The sequence below is a fragment of the Lathamus discolor genome, chromosome 4 (assembly GCF_037157495.1).
Source record: "Lathamus discolor isolate bLatDis1 chromosome 4, bLatDis1.hap1, whole genome shotgun sequence".
Lineage (NCBI taxonomy): Eukaryota > Metazoa > Chordata > Aves > Psittaciformes > Psittacidae > Lathamus > Lathamus discolor.
Window position 1 is genome coordinate 59,571,634 of NC_088887.1, and position 19,339 is coordinate 59,590,972.

Consider the following 19,339-nt stretch of genomic DNA (forward strand, 5'->3'; position numbering starts at 1 on the left):
AAGTTACACCTACAATGGCAGATAGAGATCTGAAATTTCTTCACTTTGGAACTTTAATTTTCTGTTCAACTATTGTTTTCTGCATAATGTAGGACTCCTGCATATCTGTCAACAGACTGTGCATAGCCTTCACAGATTTTCTCTATGCTGCATTATAATCTTTTCTCCCTAAAATTTGTTCACATGTATGAGCAGGTATCCCATTCTTTTCAATTCTACAGGCATTGTTGTACTGCATTTGTCATCAGCATATCTGAGTTCCTTCCGCTAGTTCATTAAGCGATGTGTGTGACTTTTTGCTTATGTGTAGCTTGGTCTTTCCCCTTCTTCCTCTCCCTGTGCAGAGCAGTTTGTTTCAGACTACTTAAAAGGCATACATGATGCTGTATGGCATATTTGAGACAGCATGTCTTTTTCTTGAGTGGTGGGAGCATCCTTATTTTCTTTGGAAATTCATTCCATAAAGCCATGTGAATTCCCTATGTGAAAAGTGAGCTTTATGATTATGAGGAAGAGTTCTGTTTGCATCAGGCATGGACATGTTAATCATATTTTTTCATCACAGAGGTTTATGTGGACCTTATGCAGGGTTGAAGCAATTAAATGCTTGTAAAATAAAAACTGAAACGCTGAACAAGACATAGTACTTTTTTTTTCAGATAATAGAGGGAACAAGGGGAAGTTTTCATGAATTTGCTGAAGGAAACATTTTCCCCCAGAATTCTCTGTTAGCTCTAAGTTTCTTATGAGGCTAATGGCACTGTGCCCAGGAGTATTGCATTGTTTTAGTCTAGACAAGAGGTGACAAAAACATGAGTAATAGAGGCCAATAAATTGCACCAGCATGGGACAGAAGCATTTTGCCAACTGGAGGGTGTACAAGGTATTGCTCATGGGTACTGCTATGTGAGAGCTTAGCACCGAAGAGGAATCCAGGAATGCTTGTGAAGGCTGTTAGGAAAAGTGTAAGTGTACTGAGCAACAGTTCCATGATGTAAGGTTTATCCAATATTCATCATTGTTGAGGTCAGCTATAATATTTTGGCAATGAATTATGCATTAGCTGGGATCAAACTACAGGAATTCGCGCTGCCCTTTTAGGTCCTGTGGGGACTAAGTTGATAGGGATGGGATTCTTGTTAAGTAATTGTGAATATTTGTATGGAATATGGATATGGAATCTTGTGACTTTACAGTTACTGGAGAAAATTAAGCATTTGTGGGATGTAACTCATCAGAACTGTTTTAGACATCTACATTTCTTGTCAAATATGTGCCTGTTTCTCCGTGGTTTAGAATTCTAACTACAGGTGAAGAGGATTCGCACCTCACGTCTGCATAGCCCATGTTCTTAAGTCTGTTTTGTTGTTTTCTTCAAAGGTTCTTCTTGATTTGCAAAGTGTTGATTCAGGAGCAGGGTATATCATGGAGCACTCCAAGTGGAAGTGGCTTATGCCATTCGTAAATGTCCTGGATATTTATGAAATAACCATTGGCACTATACCCTGGTTAAATCCCAGAATTATTCTTCCAATCAATAATTCCTCCTAGCCAAAAAGAATGTTAGCACCCCCCCCCCCCCCAAAAAAAAAAATGTTTCTCTATATATATGTCAAACCCAGGACAATGTTGGTGAGGCACTGGAATCGGTTGCCCAGGGAGGTTGTGAGTGCTCCATCCCTGGCGGTGTTCAAGGCCAGGTTGGATGAAGCCTTGTGTGGGATGGTTTAGTGTGAGGTGTCCCTGTCCATGGCAGGGGGGTTGGAACTAGATGATCTTGAGGTCCTTTCCAACCCTAACCATTCTATGATTCTATGTACAATTCAGTTGCCATAGCATAGCTCTTCCCTGGCTAGTAGCCAGCTTCTAACAGTTCTTGGAACTGGCCATGTCCTAAGCCTGTCTGCTAGAACAAGTAGGTGCCCAAAAGCTGACTGTGCTTCTGAAAGTCATTATATGATTTAGAGACAGCCAGATGCTCTTGGCACGGCATCTGTCCTAGTTGTTTTCCAAATGCTGAATTAATTGCACTCTTGCCTATGGGGTGTGATATCTGTTTTTCTAGTTTTAGCCACCCATCGTTGTATGGAACTTTTGACAAAACACGAGCTGAATCTCCATGAATGCAACCACACACGTCTGAAAAATCTGAATTTTGGATTCTTTGCATTCTTTCTTCTTCCTTCCAATGACTGAAAAAAACTCCAGACAACATAAGAATAATTCATGGGGGTGAAGGCAGATGATGAAAACCTCAAGTGATTTTTCTCTTCCCCAGCAAAGTTTCTTAATCATTTAATCTGGGAAAGAAGGAAAGAAGGAGTTTCTCTCTGCCTTTTTTTTTTCTTGCAGAAGATTGGCTAGCAACTACTTGTCATAGGAAAGTGCATTATAGTAAAAAAATCTCCTTAGTTTGAGGGGCTGTTTTGTACTGGAACTTTCTTAGTCTTTTTGTGTGTATGCAAGAGAACATAGACTGCATATTCCAGCCATGTTGGAGAATTGGATTTATTTAAAAAATAAAATAATGAAACCTTTTCTGTACATGCAGCTGTTGATTCCCAAAGGTCTTCTCATCTGCCACCTTTACAACTTGACAATCTTCAGAAACCGGGATAGTCAACTTAGACCTTCCCCTGAAAGATGAAAACCTTCAGCAGAACTGGGTGCTTCAGCCACTCCGTAGCTTGTTTGTGGTTTCTCTTTACATTTGTTACTGCTTTTTGAAAAAACTGAATTGGTAACTTTAAGGAAAGAACCAGTGTCAGAAGATGTAGAACTCAGTACTTTGGGAGAGACCCATTTTAAGTCCTACAAAAGACAAACTCATATTTAGAGACAGGTGATACTTTTTCTAAACATACACCTACACTTACAATTGCTCTGGAAAATCTCCAGAACAGTAGGAAAATGGCATCCATTTCTGAGTAAAGAGTTCTTAATGAAGGAATTAAAGTTATTTATTGTAAGCCCTTAAGGATGCCAGGATAGGAGAGGAAGGAAAACCTTGGGGTTTTTCTAATCTCAAGACTTGTCCTTAAGCGGAAGTTCTTGCAAAGTAAATAAAGTTAAAATTATGTTAGCACACTTGTACAAATTTATAGTATGCTAGCTGCTTGACTGATTCTTTATGTACATGCTAGAGTGCACTTCAAAGTGAAATAAGCTTGCACTCATAAAATAATAAGGAAATAAGGTGGTGTGAGTAAGTACTGCACGTCTAGATTTACTTCAAGACAGTTCAGTAACAACCTTATTCAGTGGTTTGGGGAAAATTAAATAATTCCATGGTGAAGTCAGGGCCCTGCACACTGGCTGCTGGTTTAGAGGGTCTGCAGCTTTATTCTGCTTGAAGGGAAGCTCCTTAGAGTTGTGATCCCGCTTTTCTAGTTGATGGAACATCTAGCTGTGTGGCAACAGTGTCTCCATCAGCCTGCAAAATGGATGCCTCATCATAGAACCTGGACCATAGAACATTCCCTGACTATGGCAGGGGGATTGGAAGTAGATGATCTTAAGGTCCTTTCCAATCCTAACTGTTCTGTGATTCTACGGAAGGTAAAAAAAAAGCCAAAAAAAAAAATGAAAATAAAAGGGCTTTTAAAATAAAAGAATGTGTATTCAAATACTTAGCAGCTACTACAGGAGTTTTATTTATAGCTTACTGTTGGCTTCTGAAAGATAGAAGTGAGTTCATGCAATAAGTATTAATTATTTTTTCTTCTTTGTGTTGTAAATATAAAATGAAGTACAGAATAGTGAAATTTGACTTTCATGAATTGCATTGCTGCGTTTCTCAAACTTGTTTGTGTCTTTGCCCTTAATAAAGAACTGTCTATCAGACAAAAGATCAAAGCCATCAATTTTCAGTCCTGAAACTGAAAAGCATCCCACAACAAATCTTTCAGGTTACAATGTTCGCAGGAAAAGGTTCTGAATTGGAGAGGGCTGAGTGGGTGGAGAACAGCATGTTCCCAAAGAAGCACGCTTTGCACAGCTGAAGCATTGTGAACCTTAGCCATAACATAACGATTGAACCAGGTTTCATTATTTCTTCATACTTCTTAATTCTTGCTGCATAATGTGTAAGGCTGTGTGGAGAAAATATTGGAAGGTGCTAAGGCCTGTTTTTTATTGTTAAGCTTACCTTGGTATAAACTGAAATAAAACCATTTGTATTGAAGGAATTTTATTTGACTTGGGTTAAATGAGATTCTAGTCTCTTACCTGCTTTCCCTATTTCTCCTTTTTCTTAGTGGCAGGAACAATTAAACGAATGTGTTACAATGAAAACCTGTAAAGAGAGCAAGAGATACCTAATATTACATAGCCTAGAAGGGAATTGGAATAATGCTAATACATAAGCTAAGTATTGCATTAGGAAACAGGTTTTGCTATGTTGAATAATCAAAATATTTTTGAAAGTAATGTAAGAAAGAAGAAAGAACAATGAAGAATACAGAGCTATGGTATGCAAGCATGACTTGTGCATTAGATGTGTTCTCTGCTTAACCATAGAGTTTATATACATGTAATAAAATGATAATCAATTCAGGGTCTTTGGATTCATGTATTTCAAGATGTATTTTCAGAGCAGAAGCTTAAATTAGGTATAATTACTAAAAAAAAAAACTGTCCTTTTTTTTTTAAAAAGAAACCTGTGCTCGGGAGGGGGTTGGACCAACTGAGTAGCACATTTTGCAAATCTGAAAAGAATAATTGTACCCTGTCCTTCCCATGTCAAGGAGTACTACCTGTTGTGAGAAGTGCAGCATTCTGTCAATCTAGCATTAAGATGTCCAGCATCCACAGTGAGGAAGATTATCCCTATGGCAAATCCAAGCTTTTCTTATGGCTTTCCTGGGAGAGGCTGAGCAGCTACATGTCGCACTGGGATGCTGGGGGGAACAGTGAGCAGCCTGGATCACATCCTCATCAAGGACCTGAATCAGTGCCTTTAACATGCTGCAGACCACTTTGGGCCCTCGGTGTAGACTCCTGATATGGACACACCTATCATGACTTGAATTAAATTCACAGTATAGGGATCTGCACTTCCACTAGGAAGATGCATAGCAGCTTACAGAACAGAAGCAAGTGGGAATTAGTGGGCAAGAGTGATGAGGCAGGTTAAAACTGCCCTGTCCCACAGCATGTGCAACAAGTTGCAGGAAGCAGGCTGTGCAGGTGAAGTGAACTTTCTTCCCTTGCAACTCATTACCATGCAACAGAAGGGCTAAGGAGACCAGTGACCTCCCTAATTTTTGAGCTGCCCTCTAGGTTCTGTCACATGAATAAAGGACAAGGTGTAGGGACTGAAACGAGGAGGCAATGGTGCGTTGCTTTTCTATTTGCAGCTCTGTGGCTGAAGGAGCAGCTGCTCTCACAGTGCTGAACATGCTGTTGCTCAACCTCTTCCCACCACAAAGCCTGAGTCCCACCAAAGAATGCTAATGAGGGAAGTCCTCAGTCATCTGCAGTTAGTCTACATCAGCCTCAGGGCTGAGGCTGCAGGGCTGGTTTTGAGCTATGGGGCAGAAGTGATCTGCAGCGTGCCCTGCATTCCTTTTTCCATGTCTCCACATGCACCATACCCCTTTCTACCTCCATGGCCTGCATCTTCTTCCAGCAGGAGCCAGAGTGCAGTGTAGGATGTTGCATACCTGGGCATGCAGTTAGAGCAACAACCATTCTTGTTGCTGGTTGCATTCACAGCAGGACTGGGAAGCTCTCCTAGCTCTAGCATTTCAGACAAAGCCTATACAAGGTCCTTTCCAACCCTAACTATTCTATGATTCTACGTGTTCCAAATGGAGTTGAAAAAACCTCTAATGTATGATACTGTGCTAATAGAGTTATCATCATGTGCTGTGTGTGGTCTGATTTCAACTCCTCCAGCTGCTTTCTGACAGCTAAAACATGCTTGAAAATTGCAGTGGATCGCAAGGATGGATTTTTTGTTTGGTCATAAAGCTAGCTACGTTAGAAGTGATCCCATGCCAAGCTCACTATATGTAATGCAAGATTTTTTTTCAGGAAGTATTTTGGAAAATATTTTGTTGGTGTTCATTAAATGCCTGAATAATTAACTCACATAATTAACTTACAGTGATTTGTCATTTGACATTGGGATAATCTTAATTTGTTACACCAGAGAACCAAAACAGAGCTGAGCCACAAGTATGTAATTTGTGCTGTATAAATGGATAGTGTGGATTATTTTGAGGGTATAATGAAAAGCAATGAATACCTAATTAAGAAATAAATACGTACCTGTTAGAGTGGCGTGTGTCTGCCTAATGAACAACCCAGATTATTAAATGCCCATGGTCTTTAGGAATGGGAAAAATATGTCCTACACCAGTTAGACCTAAGCAGAGCCTGTCATTAGAGGGACTAGTTACCACAGCAGTTTCACGTCTTATTTCTGCTTCCTTTTTAACTTCTATATATCAAACTGCCAGGATTGGTTCCTAACATCAATTGCTGTAATTGAATTCTTGACTGGGGAAGCATTCACCTCAAATATATCAATCAGAAAACACTCTTTCATTCCATGTAAACTAGGTATTGCTCGCTGCAGCAAATAGGGATAGAAACAAGTGTTGCAGCAGGCTAAGGTACCCTGGTTTTCATACTGCATGCTGCAGTGTCCTGCCTATCATGCTGTCCAGAGAGGAGGGTGCAGACTCCAGAGTGGTTTTAACACTAGGCTCGGAGTCAAGAATTTGGGTTCATGTCTCCACTCTGCAGCAGATGGCCCTGACCTTGAGTGAGGCTTTTATGCTGTCTGCCTCATCTCTGTATATAAAATAAGGGCAATAGTGCTCTGGAGGTGTGTTGTTCTGAGGATATTTCAGATGTCAGTTAACTGGTACTGGGTAGATGCGACATTTTTGCTGGTAAATACTTTCTGTGAAATTTACATATTATGTTGGGAAGGACATGAAAATTCAATTGTTTATTTCCTTCTCTGACTGCAAGTGAAGACCAAATTATTTCGTTAATTTCATCAGGCTGAGCTGTGGAATAGTCAGGAATGCAGTGAGTTATTGCAGAGTCTAAATCCCTTTCAGAGAGAGTGTGATGATGAGAGAGGCAGTGTATTGCTTTACGTTTCTAATTATGTTATCTGCATCCTCTGTTAGATACTACCATTCAATTAAGAGACTTTGTTATCTCTTGATAATGAAATCGTTATTACTGTGAAAGCACACTATAATATTAAAAACAGGTCACTTGAACAAAGTCACCATGCCCTTCTCCCTCTTTCTCAGCCACATTTAGTATATACAACTTCTTCCTTCTGTATTTTTACCGATAGCCAAACGCTTAGCGATGTACCAAGAACCTGATTCTGAGGAAGACGAGGCAGCCCCAAAAGGAGGAACTCTATCCCAGCGTGATAGCATTTGCAGCCATCAGAGCATTAAAGTAATACACAGAAGCCAGAGCACCAAAACCCACCGGCGCACGGGTAGCAGAGCTGAAGCAAAAAGAGCAAGCATCCTTTCAAAGCACACTGCATTCAGTAGCCCAATGGTAAGTCAACGGTAAAGCACAGTGTCCTGTATCTTTTGATAGACTATGTCCTGAAAACGGGAAGGTAAAGACATCTGTGGCACATTGTGTACCTCTTGCAGACTTCATCTTGGCATTTTTTATTCTATAGTCACAGATGTTTCTACAGAAACAGTGAAGTGTTGACATAGATCTTACCAAAATGTCTCACTGGGCGAATGAGCTGAAGATAAAGACAATCTGAAACCTTTGAGTTATACCTTGATTTTGAAAAGAAAATGTATGCCTTCCCTTTATCTACAGAAGCTGAGAGTAGAATAAGGTTTGAGGTCAGGGATTCTAATTGACCTGCACATGCCTCTTCTCTTTTGTCGGAGGATTTTAAAACTAAGAAGTGCTGGGCTGGACGCTATGTATTCCAATTCTTAGACACTGTTGACCATAGCATGATTTTTAGTGTGATTCAGGTTAACAGTGGGTTGCATGTGTTGTATTTTAAAAAGTAAAAACCTTTACATTTCAAAATGCTGATGAATTTGTCCTTACAAGTTTGCATTATTAAACTTCTGTTATGCTGTTGTTACTCTGTGAAGTTTTACATGGGCTGAATGGTCGTAAGACTAGAGAAACCGTGGTGTGTCTGTGTAGGGATTTTGCATCGTTTCACTATTGACACAAATTCACCCTTAAAACAAATTACAAATATAGACACAGAATGATGCTGTTTGTAGTGGTGGAACTGCTTCAGTTCAATCAAGAGTAAGCTCTTTTGGCACAATTCCAAGCTTCAGTTTTTACACACAGGGTTCTTTGGTTGCTCAGATTCATCAGCTGCTGAGCATCAGGAGATAAAATTCTGCTGAAGAAAGAGCCTTACATTGGTTTTTCTTTTAATCTTTTTTATCCTCGCCTCCTTCTATGTTAAGAAATACTGTAGTTTGCTCTGACAAGAAATAGATTTAATAAGTGAAAAGTACTCATGAAATAGAGTGGAAAGTGCTCTGTGTTTCAGTGTAAAAAACCAAATGTCTAGATGGTGGTTGTTCTTTAACAAACAATCCAAGATGGTTTCATTTTATTATGGTGATGTAAGGCCAAGCTTTGAATATCATTGCTGTCTAATTTTTTCACTCTTGTGCTCTCTGTAGTGTGCCAGCCTTTAATAATAGATAACAAATGTCTCGAATTAGACAGGAGAGAGGGAGGTATATTAGTATGTAACTCTTCTCCTATCTGCTGCCCCCAAAGTAGATGAATATTGCTGCTATAATTATCTGTAGTGAAAAAGTTGGTAACACAGTTACTCACATTTCCATTTCTATCAGTAATCTCGTTGTTAACTGTTTATCGTCTAGAATTGATGTCTTACAGCCCTTTCCAGCTCCACCCAGTGGTGTAAGGCCACCATAACACTCTTGATGTTGAGAACTGCTTTGATTGCTTGTTGCTGCTTTGGAAATTTGCAGAATCACAAGTATTAATCACTCTTATTTATTACTAGGAGAAGGACATTACACCTGACCCGAGATTGTTAGAAAAGGTGAATGAATGTGCAAAGCATCTGGAGGTCATGAGAAGCCATGAACAGCCATTATCCCATCTGAGTCCAGAACTCTGTGACATTTTTGACTTCTTCATCGCGTTGACTATATGTAATACAGTCGTGGTTACTGCACCTAATCAGCCCCGACAGAAGGTGGGTTAAAAAAACAACAAAAGAGTGTCTAAGCCTCTTTTGCATTGATACTAATTTATCTTGTAATTTGGGGAAATTAAACCCGCTTGTTCTGGTGAGAAACAGCTATGACTAGTTGTGAGACAGCTCCTAGAACAACTGTGTGATTGAGTTGGTTTCGTTAAGCGTTCGTTAAATGGGATATTTCACTTACCTTCAAGGTAAGATATGCTTTCATTCACAATTTCAGGATACTTCTGAAACTTTCCCATTTTCTTATGCTGTAACTTATTCATTTAATCAATGTAAGTGTGTGTGTAAATATGTGTGTAAACTAATTTGTAAATGTGAAAGACTTCCCAGAAAAGAATGTAAGCTGTCTGTGAATATTTTGTATGCATGGACTGAATTAAGGAAAGGATGAGATATTCTGGAAAAAAATAAGAGAATATACTTGAAAAACATTGCGTAGAACTTTCAAATTATGTAAAAGATTCATCTTAAGCTCATTATGAGAAATAATGATCATTATGGCTTAAATCAGCCTAAACCAATGCCACTGATGAATGAGAATTTCAAAAATGCGATCCCAACATGATCTGTGAGACAAAAATATAATGAAATGTAATATTAGAGCTAGCCAGCAGCTGGTATTTCCATTCGGGAGAAAATTCTGTGTTTTGTGGCTGTTGCAGTTTGGAATAAAAAGTGAACTAGTCTGCAGAATGACATGGTTTTGTGCCAGGGAAACATTTGGAGAATGCTCAGTTCTGCTGTTTCAGGAATGCTACGCTGTGCAATAATTTTATATTACTATGAATATGCTATTACTATTAATAACATTGTATCTGTAAAAATTATTTATGTAAACTGAGATGAGTGGTAAAACTGAAGCAAAATGCTTTGATGCTGAAAGAGAAGACAGTGGAAATAATTTATTTCAATGTGTTCCTGTTGAGGATGTTGTTGACATTGACGTATTCCCATAAAACTTTTCTGATACCACACTTCTCAATTGCTACTTTCACTGAACATACACAAATGCCAATGTTTCCTACTAATGGTAGCTTTTAGTATGCACTAGTGATGGTAGTGCAACATTGATAGTTTATCCGTTAGTCATATCTGAAGAGATGAAAGAAGAAAAAATGGGTTTTAATACAAACATAATGTGCTTTCACACAGGTACAGTTCTGAAGTTCTAGTAAGTTTGGGGTTTTTTGCTGTTAAGTAAGTTTTGTCGATTTACTTTCTCAAAATACAGATATGATTACTTTCTTCTCTCAAAGAAATTCTCTTTAATTGGAGCTGCTTAGGCTGAATATCATGTCAGAATTATTGTACAGCTTTTCTTTGGGTTTTGTTCACTGGTTTATTTTCACTTTTAAAGGTTAGAGATCGATTTGAACTAAAATCTCCAGTAAAAACTATAGAAGACTTCATACGAAGATTCACTCCAAGTCGCTTGACCTCTGGCTCTAACAGCAGTAGTTCATCTAGTCTAGCTACAAGCAAATCAATGCACAGATTTGGTTTAAGTCTGCTTTCATCTACATCTACGGATAGCACTTTATTAAAACTGGAAGAGAAGCTGGCGTACTCTGCACAGATGAATAACAATGGCTACAGCTCCCAGCAAGGCAGGACAGCTGTAGTGGGTGGACCTGAGGAAGGAGAACTCCGTTATGAAGCAGAGAGTCCAGATGAAGCTGCTCTTGTCTATGCAGCAAGGGCATATAACTGTTCTCTGGTTGGAAGGCTGTCTGACCAGGTATCAGTGGAGCTACCTCACCTGGGAACATTAAGCTTTGAAGTATTGCATACATTGGGCTTTGATTCCGTCAGAAAGAGGATGTCAGTAGTGGTCAGACATCCTCTCACAGATGAGATAAATGTTTACACTAAAGGAGCAGATTCAGTTGTTATGGATCTTCTTCTACCCTGCTCTTCAGGTACACCTCTTACTTACCTTTGAGGCAGTGGGGAGTTGCGGGGAGGCAATTCTGCATAACTGCTGAAAACCTCATTGTATCTTACTGCCTTCTCCAGCAAGTAGACCTGCCTGCTTTTGTGAAGATGGGGAATAGTAGAATGGCAGCTGTCTCTCTTCTTTTGTAATACTTTGTTATTGTTATTATTTACTGTGGGAGTGGTTGAGACACTGGAACAAGTTGCCCAGAGGAGCTGTGGGTGCCCTGTTCCTGGAAGTGTTCAAGGTCAGGTTGGATGGGGCTTTGAGCAACCTGGTCTAGTGGAAGGTGCCCCTGCCTGTGGCAGGGGGGTTGGAACTAGATGATCTTTAAGGTCCCTTCAATCCAAACCATTCTGTGATTCTATGATTATAGCAAATCCTCTGTAAGAAATTACTAGTTCCTTACCATACAAAGATGAGTGAAATTAATTTCTGCTCAAGATCTTCTACTAACAAACTTTACTTTGAAGGAATTTCCTGAAACTCTGCCAAAGCAGTTTATATTTCTTAAGGAGAAAGTGCCGGCCAGTGCTTGGCTATTTGAATGTTTTGTATGAAATCCAAGCACTTCATTTTGCAGCTTCTTCTCATGTTTCATTTGTGAATCTTTACATCCTTTTGCTGCAGTAAGTTTGCATAAACCAGCACATTTATGCTGGTTTGACTATGACACTGAAGGGCACTGAATCAGCCATCAAAACAGAAAGGTTGTGGCAAAAGCGAGGGGCTGTTCAGAGATGAGAAGTCTTGTCTTCAAATACTTAGTTGACTAGCAGGGAGCAGATATGTAGCTGTGAACATGTAGCTGTAAACATGGAACTTCCCTAAAGCATGAAGACTTCTCCAGCACCCAACTGTCACATGAAACAGAAACAACTTTAAGTAGCTGCTAGTTGTGATCAGTTGGGTTCAAGAAGAACCCTGTAAGCTTTCAGAAGTTAGAGGAGACACACAGGTTTCAGTTTGCATCTAATTTACTGTATTTTCAACATTGAATTTAATCCAGTGTTTACCCTGGTATGAATGGACAGAGCCCAAAAGTGCTAGAGGTACTTCCCCATCTTTCACTAATGCATTGACTTTGCGGTTACTTTGACATTATTTGGAGTAAACAATTGTGAAAGGCTTATACTGTGTGATTTTAGTTTAATGAAATACAGAAAAATGTTGGCACTAGGGTTCTGTTTACAGCCATATAAATCAAAGCTGAGCCAGAAAAATTAAGAACAACTTGTTCTTAACTAACAACAAAGTATTCATGAATAATTTTCTAGTGAAGATCTGATATCGCAGAAGGTACACAGAGCATCTGTGGAAACTTATTTCTCTCCGAAGTGCTAACAGAGAATTTGTAGTACTGAGAATTTCTAATAATGTTTGGAAATGAGTTGTCAGAATGACAACCAAGCATTAATAAGGAAAGGTTAATTTATGCCAAGTCTTAAATATTTTGTCACTATATAACAGACTACTTTGGAAGCTGCTGTGTCTGTTCACAGTAGACTCAATGGATCAAGGAATTTTTAGGCAAATTTCAGGCAGATCTAGAACCCACCTAGGTAAAAACAAGGCCAGTTAGAATACCAAACAGCAGCAATATTACCAAAGGTGGTGTATGTCAGAGGAGGGGAAGTAGAGGTCCTGAAGATTGGTGTTGGCGGTGAGCAGATTCTGTATCTGGGCAAGTACAGTGATTCTACCATCTTTACAGGCAGGAGAATTGAAGGTGGCTTTGAAATTGTGCCCTTTTCAATTTTTTTTAGCACAAATTGGTCTCTGAGTTTTAATATATTTTACTATTGCAAGCAATGTAAAGTGCAGCCACTAGAACCTCATAAGCAGTTTCCCTTGTTTTCCAGCCCTCTGAATCCCTGCTAGCTTCAGTAATTCTGTACATTTTAGCAGATCTGTCTGGAAAACATGTGACATTTCTCTTGAGCAGCTTCACTCCTGGAGCTGACCTCAAACTCACAGTCTGTGCCTGCAGTATTGTAATGGCAGTGGATATGTTTTTAATTCCTGAGGGAGTATCATCTTTTTCCCATGACGGAGGGATATTTCCCAGGCAGAGGGAGCCTCAGAAAAGTCATACTGTAGCTATTATTTATACTGTGGAAGCTGTCAGTGGTTTCCTCCTGTTCTCTGGTGATGGTGGAATGTGAGTGTGATAGGAGATATAATGCTAGAAGGATTCAGGCATTTATCATTTTAAGGAATTGACCAATAAGTGAATAGACATGACAGCTAATCCCAGTGCTTGCTTTTTGGTTTAGTGCCTCAGGGCCATGTAAATTGTGTACCAGTCAGGAGTGCATCTCAAAGACTTTGTAGAACTTGTGCCCTTACACTGAGGGACTAAGGCAACACTGTGTCCATAATCTGGCAACTCCAACATCACATGGAATGACTGGGTCCTATCAGACACAAAGGTCCCTGTTTGGGAGGAAGAGTATTTTAAAAGACAACATGAGGAACTGGCCAAAATCAGAAGCAAAAGTATTATGTTGTAACTTCAGTTGTGTCTTACAGAAAATCAGAATTCACCATGAGCTTCAAAACTTTAAGTTCCTGAATTGACTTCACTTACTCTGTGTATTTAGTTGAGACTGTGAAACCTGATGCTTTCTGAGAGCATACAGATATTTCCAAAAGCCTTGAAATGATCCCCAGGAGTGTATTGTTTTTACTTTATCTCAATCACCATGCTCATAAATAAGAAAATTACAGTTTGAGTCAATACCCAACTCACACAGGAACTGGGAACATAAGTCATTGAGAAAACAGTGACTGGGCTGGCTTTCTGCAGCTTGTGATTACGAAAGGAAATGAAGCAGGCAGAACACCACTCTCTATCATTCTTCTGGAGACTTATTTGCTGTTTGTCACTGACATGGTACATGTGGTCACACTTCTCAACATAGAGACTTACATCCCAGCTGAAAAGAATCTCCACAACTGGGTTTTATCCGCGAGAGATTCCTTCCGCCCTTTTAACTTCTGAGGACAAGGTGAATCTCAGAGTAAAACTGATGAGGAGCATGAAGAGCTAGAAGGCGCATTAGCTGTCACTGGTATGCTAGTGGAGGAGGGAGATGGAGTCTTCCATGCTGGAATTAAGAATTCACACAGAAAATGGTGTGCACATCTCTGCTTGTAGAGAATTACTGTCTTTGGTATTCAGACAGCTCTGAAGTGATTACCACCACTTAACCTTAAAGGGGCAGAAGCAACTTCTGATGTGTTTAAGCACCTATTCAAGTTTACACCATTTGAAATCAGCCAGTGACTGAAATAGCCACTTCCGTAAGGCAATTTAATGTGGCTTATGCAAAAAATATGGCATTTCTCTCTAGAATAGTAATGTACCAAAATAAATTAAAAAGAATGCGTGCCTACTTTGTACTTCTGAAGTTAGAAGAGCTGACTCAGTAATACAAAAAGCCTCCAAGAAGGTTTGCTGTATTACTTCTCCAGAAAATAAAAAAAGTCTTATATTACACAGCCAAGTCACATATGCCAAAAAGATTACAATTCACAAGTAGAAAAGAAGCTAAATGAGACTGAGTTAGGCTGCCAGTTCAGTATAGTATATTTCCACTGTATGTTGCAGCTGAATCTAACTGTAAGCTGTTTCAATAGCTTCTGAAGGAACCTGGTAGTGTTTGTGTCTGAGCCACAAAGTATAGTGTAAGAAAGGGCTTTCGAACTGCAAGCAGTGTTTGTGGGAATATTCTTCCGGAATAATACACCTGTATTGTCCCTTTGAGAAAATCAATAGTGATAGCATAGTTAGCTTTGTAGTTACAGCATGAGTAGCTTTAATAGATAGATGGACGGGCACATCAAAATATTCCTACCAGTATTCACCTCATGACCTTAATCGGAGATAGAACTGAAATGAAGGTATGCATGAAATACCACAATTGTCTTGGAGTCCCTTAGGAACATCTGGGTATAGATACTCCCAGATTTACAGACCTACAGATTAAGATGGTCTTCAAAGGTGAGAAAATAGCTATACGATTTGTAAAATGCGCTGATACATGTTTGAGGTAACAGGAGCAAAACCCAAAATATTGGGATTCCAAGCTCCCAGCTTCTTCCTACAACCTCAGTACTTGTATGTGTTTGTGCTGGAGCCTCTGGATGCCCAGATAGACACTGTGCTGCTGTATAAATGTGAAAGTGCTGAATGCTATATAAGTTTATAGTCAGATGTGTGTGTATATATACATGGTCTCACATAGCAAGATCGAATTGGGTATGAATGCACACTGGAAAAACAGGTGCCAAAATGTATTAACAGTAAGATATTTGTGTCGTCTAATTTAGATACCCGTATTAAGTGCGTTGCATAAGGGTATTGTGCCTTTGGGTTTTCAGTATGGTCAGTTGAGAGAGGTGAGCACATCCAGTAGTGAACTGAAGTCATGTGTAGTAGGTTTCTTCAGGAGCTCAAACTTCTAGTCATGAGTGGCATTCACCTGACTCTGACTGATCTTTGTGCAAGTACCACTAACATAAATATTGCATTAAGCAATATTTGTAACAGCTCCAGTTACAAAATTATAACCCTGAGAAGGCTGCGTGGAGACCTCATAGCAGCCCTCCAGTATCTGAAGGGGGGCTACAGGGATTCTGGGGATGGACTGTTCATTGGGGTCTTCAGTGACAGGACAAGGGGTAACGGGTTAAAATTTAAACAGGGGAGGTTTAGATTGGATATAAGGAAGAAGTTCTTTCCTGTGAGGGTGGTGAGGCACTGGAATGGGTTGCCCACGGAGGTTGTGAATGCTCCATGCCTGGCAGTGTTCACGGCCAGGTTGGACAGAGCCTTGGGTGACATGGTTTAGTGTGAGGTGTCCCTGCCCATGGCAGGGGTGTTGGAACTAGATGATCTGAAGGTCCTTTCCAGCCCTAACTATTCTATGATTCTATAAATGATTCTACACCCCCAAAACCTTGCAGACTTTAGGAGAAAAAAAAAAAACATCAGGATATAGGAAAATGTGCCATAAGTTACAGGGCATTCTCACTCAATGGTTCAAATCGAAAAACTTACCAGCTTGCACTAACCCTGCAATTCATATTATTTAAAGTTACATAAACCTGTCTTGATGGTGGATGATATAAAAGACGCAGACCACCTGTTTTTAACTTTTGAAGACATCATTTTAGGTAACGAGATGGAACAAATTGTGTTACTGTGATATTCATTACTCCTTTTGATCGTGTGAGCAATGTGAACCAGTCCCAGCTACATAGAGGAAAGGATCAGCTGCTCAGGCCTGATTTTGATTTCTTACACATGGCTTTAAGTGAAGAATAAAGCTAACTGGAAGTTATGCTGCTTCCTTCAAGGTAGAAGCTAGCTGTGAGGTCTGCAGAAGTGTAAATGCTCTTCTGAATGAAAGCACACTCAGAGCCAAAACTTCTTGCATTGACTCAGACCAATAGGTACTATCAGTACAGCAGTAACAGAATTACCTTTATACACCCAGATGTACAAAATGAAGCACTGTTTCTGGTTCTTTAGAGATACTAACCTTGATGGAAAACTAAATGCTATTTTCAAGTGTCATTTTTTGCACATGATGAGATGTAAGGAAGCATTTGCTAGTAGTGTATTTGAAATTATACTTCTCTTCCTGACAGTTATGGTTTGCTGTGAAGATTATAATGATTTCTTAATGTATTCAGACCAAACAAATACTTGAGTAAGGTAATAAAGGTCTTTCTAGCATATATTCGCAATGACTTTCAAAGAGAGAAACAACAGAGCAAAAAGATGTTTTTTTTCTAAATGGAATGTTTTACTTGAGTTTCGCAGGAGACACCAGCAGCTCTTTAAAAGTATCAGTTATAAAGTGCTGTTACAGTGAGTACTGTAGACGAGGTTTTATTCTCTGAGTTCATTCAACTGCTGTTATTTCTCAATCACTAATTTCTTTTTTTATTCCTATGTAGATGACCCTCGGGGCAAACATCAAAAAAAAATCCAAAGCAAAACCCAGAATTACCTTAATCTGTATGCTGCAGATGGACTACGAACCCTCTGTATTGCAAAAAGAGTGAGTAAAAGAAGACTCTTAGGTTGCTCTTAAGGAGAGTCTTGACAAAGGTTACTGAAGGCATTTATTAATTTATTGTTCTTGATTCATAACTTCTTTTTCATTTTATTCAATAAAGTATGAATGCCTCTGCATCACATTCACTGTGCCCTCACATACTCTTTTTAATAGGTTCTTAGCAAGGAAGAGTATGCCTGTTGGTTAAAAAGTCATTTAGAAGCAGAATCCTCTATTGAAAATCGTGAGGAGCGTCTGTTTCAGTCAGCACTGCGGATAGAGAAGAATCTGCATCTGCTAGGTAATGAAATGAGAGCTGGACATAAAATTAAAATGTGTTAAAAAAATCTGAGGGCTTGGCTATGAAATCCATTCTTTCCCTTAAATGGTTTCTGACAGTATAGAAATTGGCTTCTTTTGGACTTTGTCGTGGCTGTCATGTGAAGCACCACAAAGGAAGGGTTATAATTAACATAACAGACACCCTGTTTTCCTTGCTCCTGGCATCATTTTATCACTAGCGAAATGAGTGTAGTAGTACCAGGGATGAATTAGAATCAGTATCATAAATGGGAACTGCTCCTCGAAACAGGAGGAGGACTTGGCTCAAACTGACTACAGAATTTTGTTAGTGACACTTCAGCATGTCGGAGACTTACATGACTCCAGGGGCACCAGGGACATTCATAAAGCAATGCTCACAAACTGCATTTGTGACAACTCACACATCAGATTCAGCACATGCACTCAGGGCATGTGTTTTCTGTGGAAGGGGATTGCATTACTTCCTAATGATGCAGTTGAAATCAGTGTATGGAAGATGTATTCCAAGAATGAAGTCATACTCTTCATCTGCTGTGTTGAGATGTTGAATGCACTGAGATTCTAAAATATATATATATATTCACTATTACTCCAAGTATCCAACTGCTGTCTCTGGCAAAGAAACTGGGACAGCCATAACACTGTTGGAGATAACAGCCTTCACAATTGCCAACATGCCTGTCTCTGGGAGATGAGATCCAGCTCACCCAACTTCTCATGTACCTACTATAGATCTCTAAGGCTCCTCACATAACCAGTGGAGGGACAAAAGAAGAAAGTGGAGTTCATTTGGTCTGTCCTAGATACCCGCTTTAGAATTAAATGAATCATGCCCTTGAAGTGTCTGTTTCTTTCCTCTGACTTGAAGGGCAGCATGAGGTGACTAATTTGGACCACAGCAGTCAGGAAGATACCACCATGGTTGTGCCTGTTGGCTCTGGCTGCACTCTGGGGGATGAGGGAGAAGGAATTGAAGAAATTGAAGTGCCAGACAAATAAGTAAGCTCTAGCCAGAAATAAACTACCTATTCAGTCATTCCCCAAGCACCTTACGCTATGGTTTGTATCTTCCAGTGATCAGTTATGAGTAGGTTGTGGGAAGGAAAGAGTGAGTCTGGAACAGGAATGTCTTCTCCTTTGTTTGGATAGTAATAGCGCTCCCAACATTGCCCTAAGAATGTGTTTCTGCCTACATGACTGACGATCAGACTTCAGGTGGACTTCTACTGCTAAAGTGTTTTCTTCAGGGAACAGCTATCGGAATAATAAATAGCTGAGAAAAGTTTACTTTGCTTTTCCTGCCGTTCCAGGTAACTTGCATGTCTGTCACCTCCTCATTCCCTAGTAGTGAGGACTTATATTTTGTCACATCCGAGCCTCTCAGAAACATAGTGGAGCACTGATGGCACTGAACTTGATCCTGAGCAGCTTTTGCTACAGTATTTGAAAATCTTGTTTCTGTCAATTGATTTATGAAAGATACTTAGAAACAGGTATAAAGATACATTGAAAGCATGAAAAAAACACATTTTACTTTCATATCATGGCCAACAGATTTGTGATTTATTCTCTGCTATATCTCGTTTGGAAACCAGTGTCTTTCTGCAGGAGCAAAAAGCAGCAACAAGGCAGGAAAATGTTTGTCTGCAGCCTAATGTGCTGCTGCCAAGCTCCAGTCCTGCCATCATTCGCCTTCTAATGGGAGACATCTGTAGTGATCCAGCCTCTTCTGATTGAGGAAAGGCAGTTAAGACCCTTAAGAACTGAAATCTAGAAGCA

At 39.6% G+C, this 19,339-nt stretch overlaps 1 protein-coding gene across 1 annotated transcript in view; it reads left to right on the top strand.

Annotated features, from left to right (window-relative positions):
• ATP10A (ATPase phospholipid transporting 10A (putative)) overlaps positions 1 to 19,339 on the top strand; it is a 110,529-nt gene that overhangs the window by 74,060 nt on the left and 17,130 nt on the right. Inside the window, exons 8-12 of the mRNA XM_065677629.1 lie at positions 7,325 to 7,542; positions 9,023 to 9,217; positions 10,587 to 11,148; positions 17,136 to 17,239; positions 17,411 to 17,537. Coding sequence (XP_065533701.1) covers positions 7,325 to 7,542; positions 9,023 to 9,217; positions 10,587 to 11,148; positions 17,136 to 17,239; positions 17,411 to 17,537 — 1,206 coding nt within the window. The remainder of the gene's footprint in view (positions 1 to 7,324; positions 7,543 to 9,022; positions 9,218 to 10,586; positions 11,149 to 17,135; positions 17,240 to 17,410; positions 17,538 to 19,339) is intronic.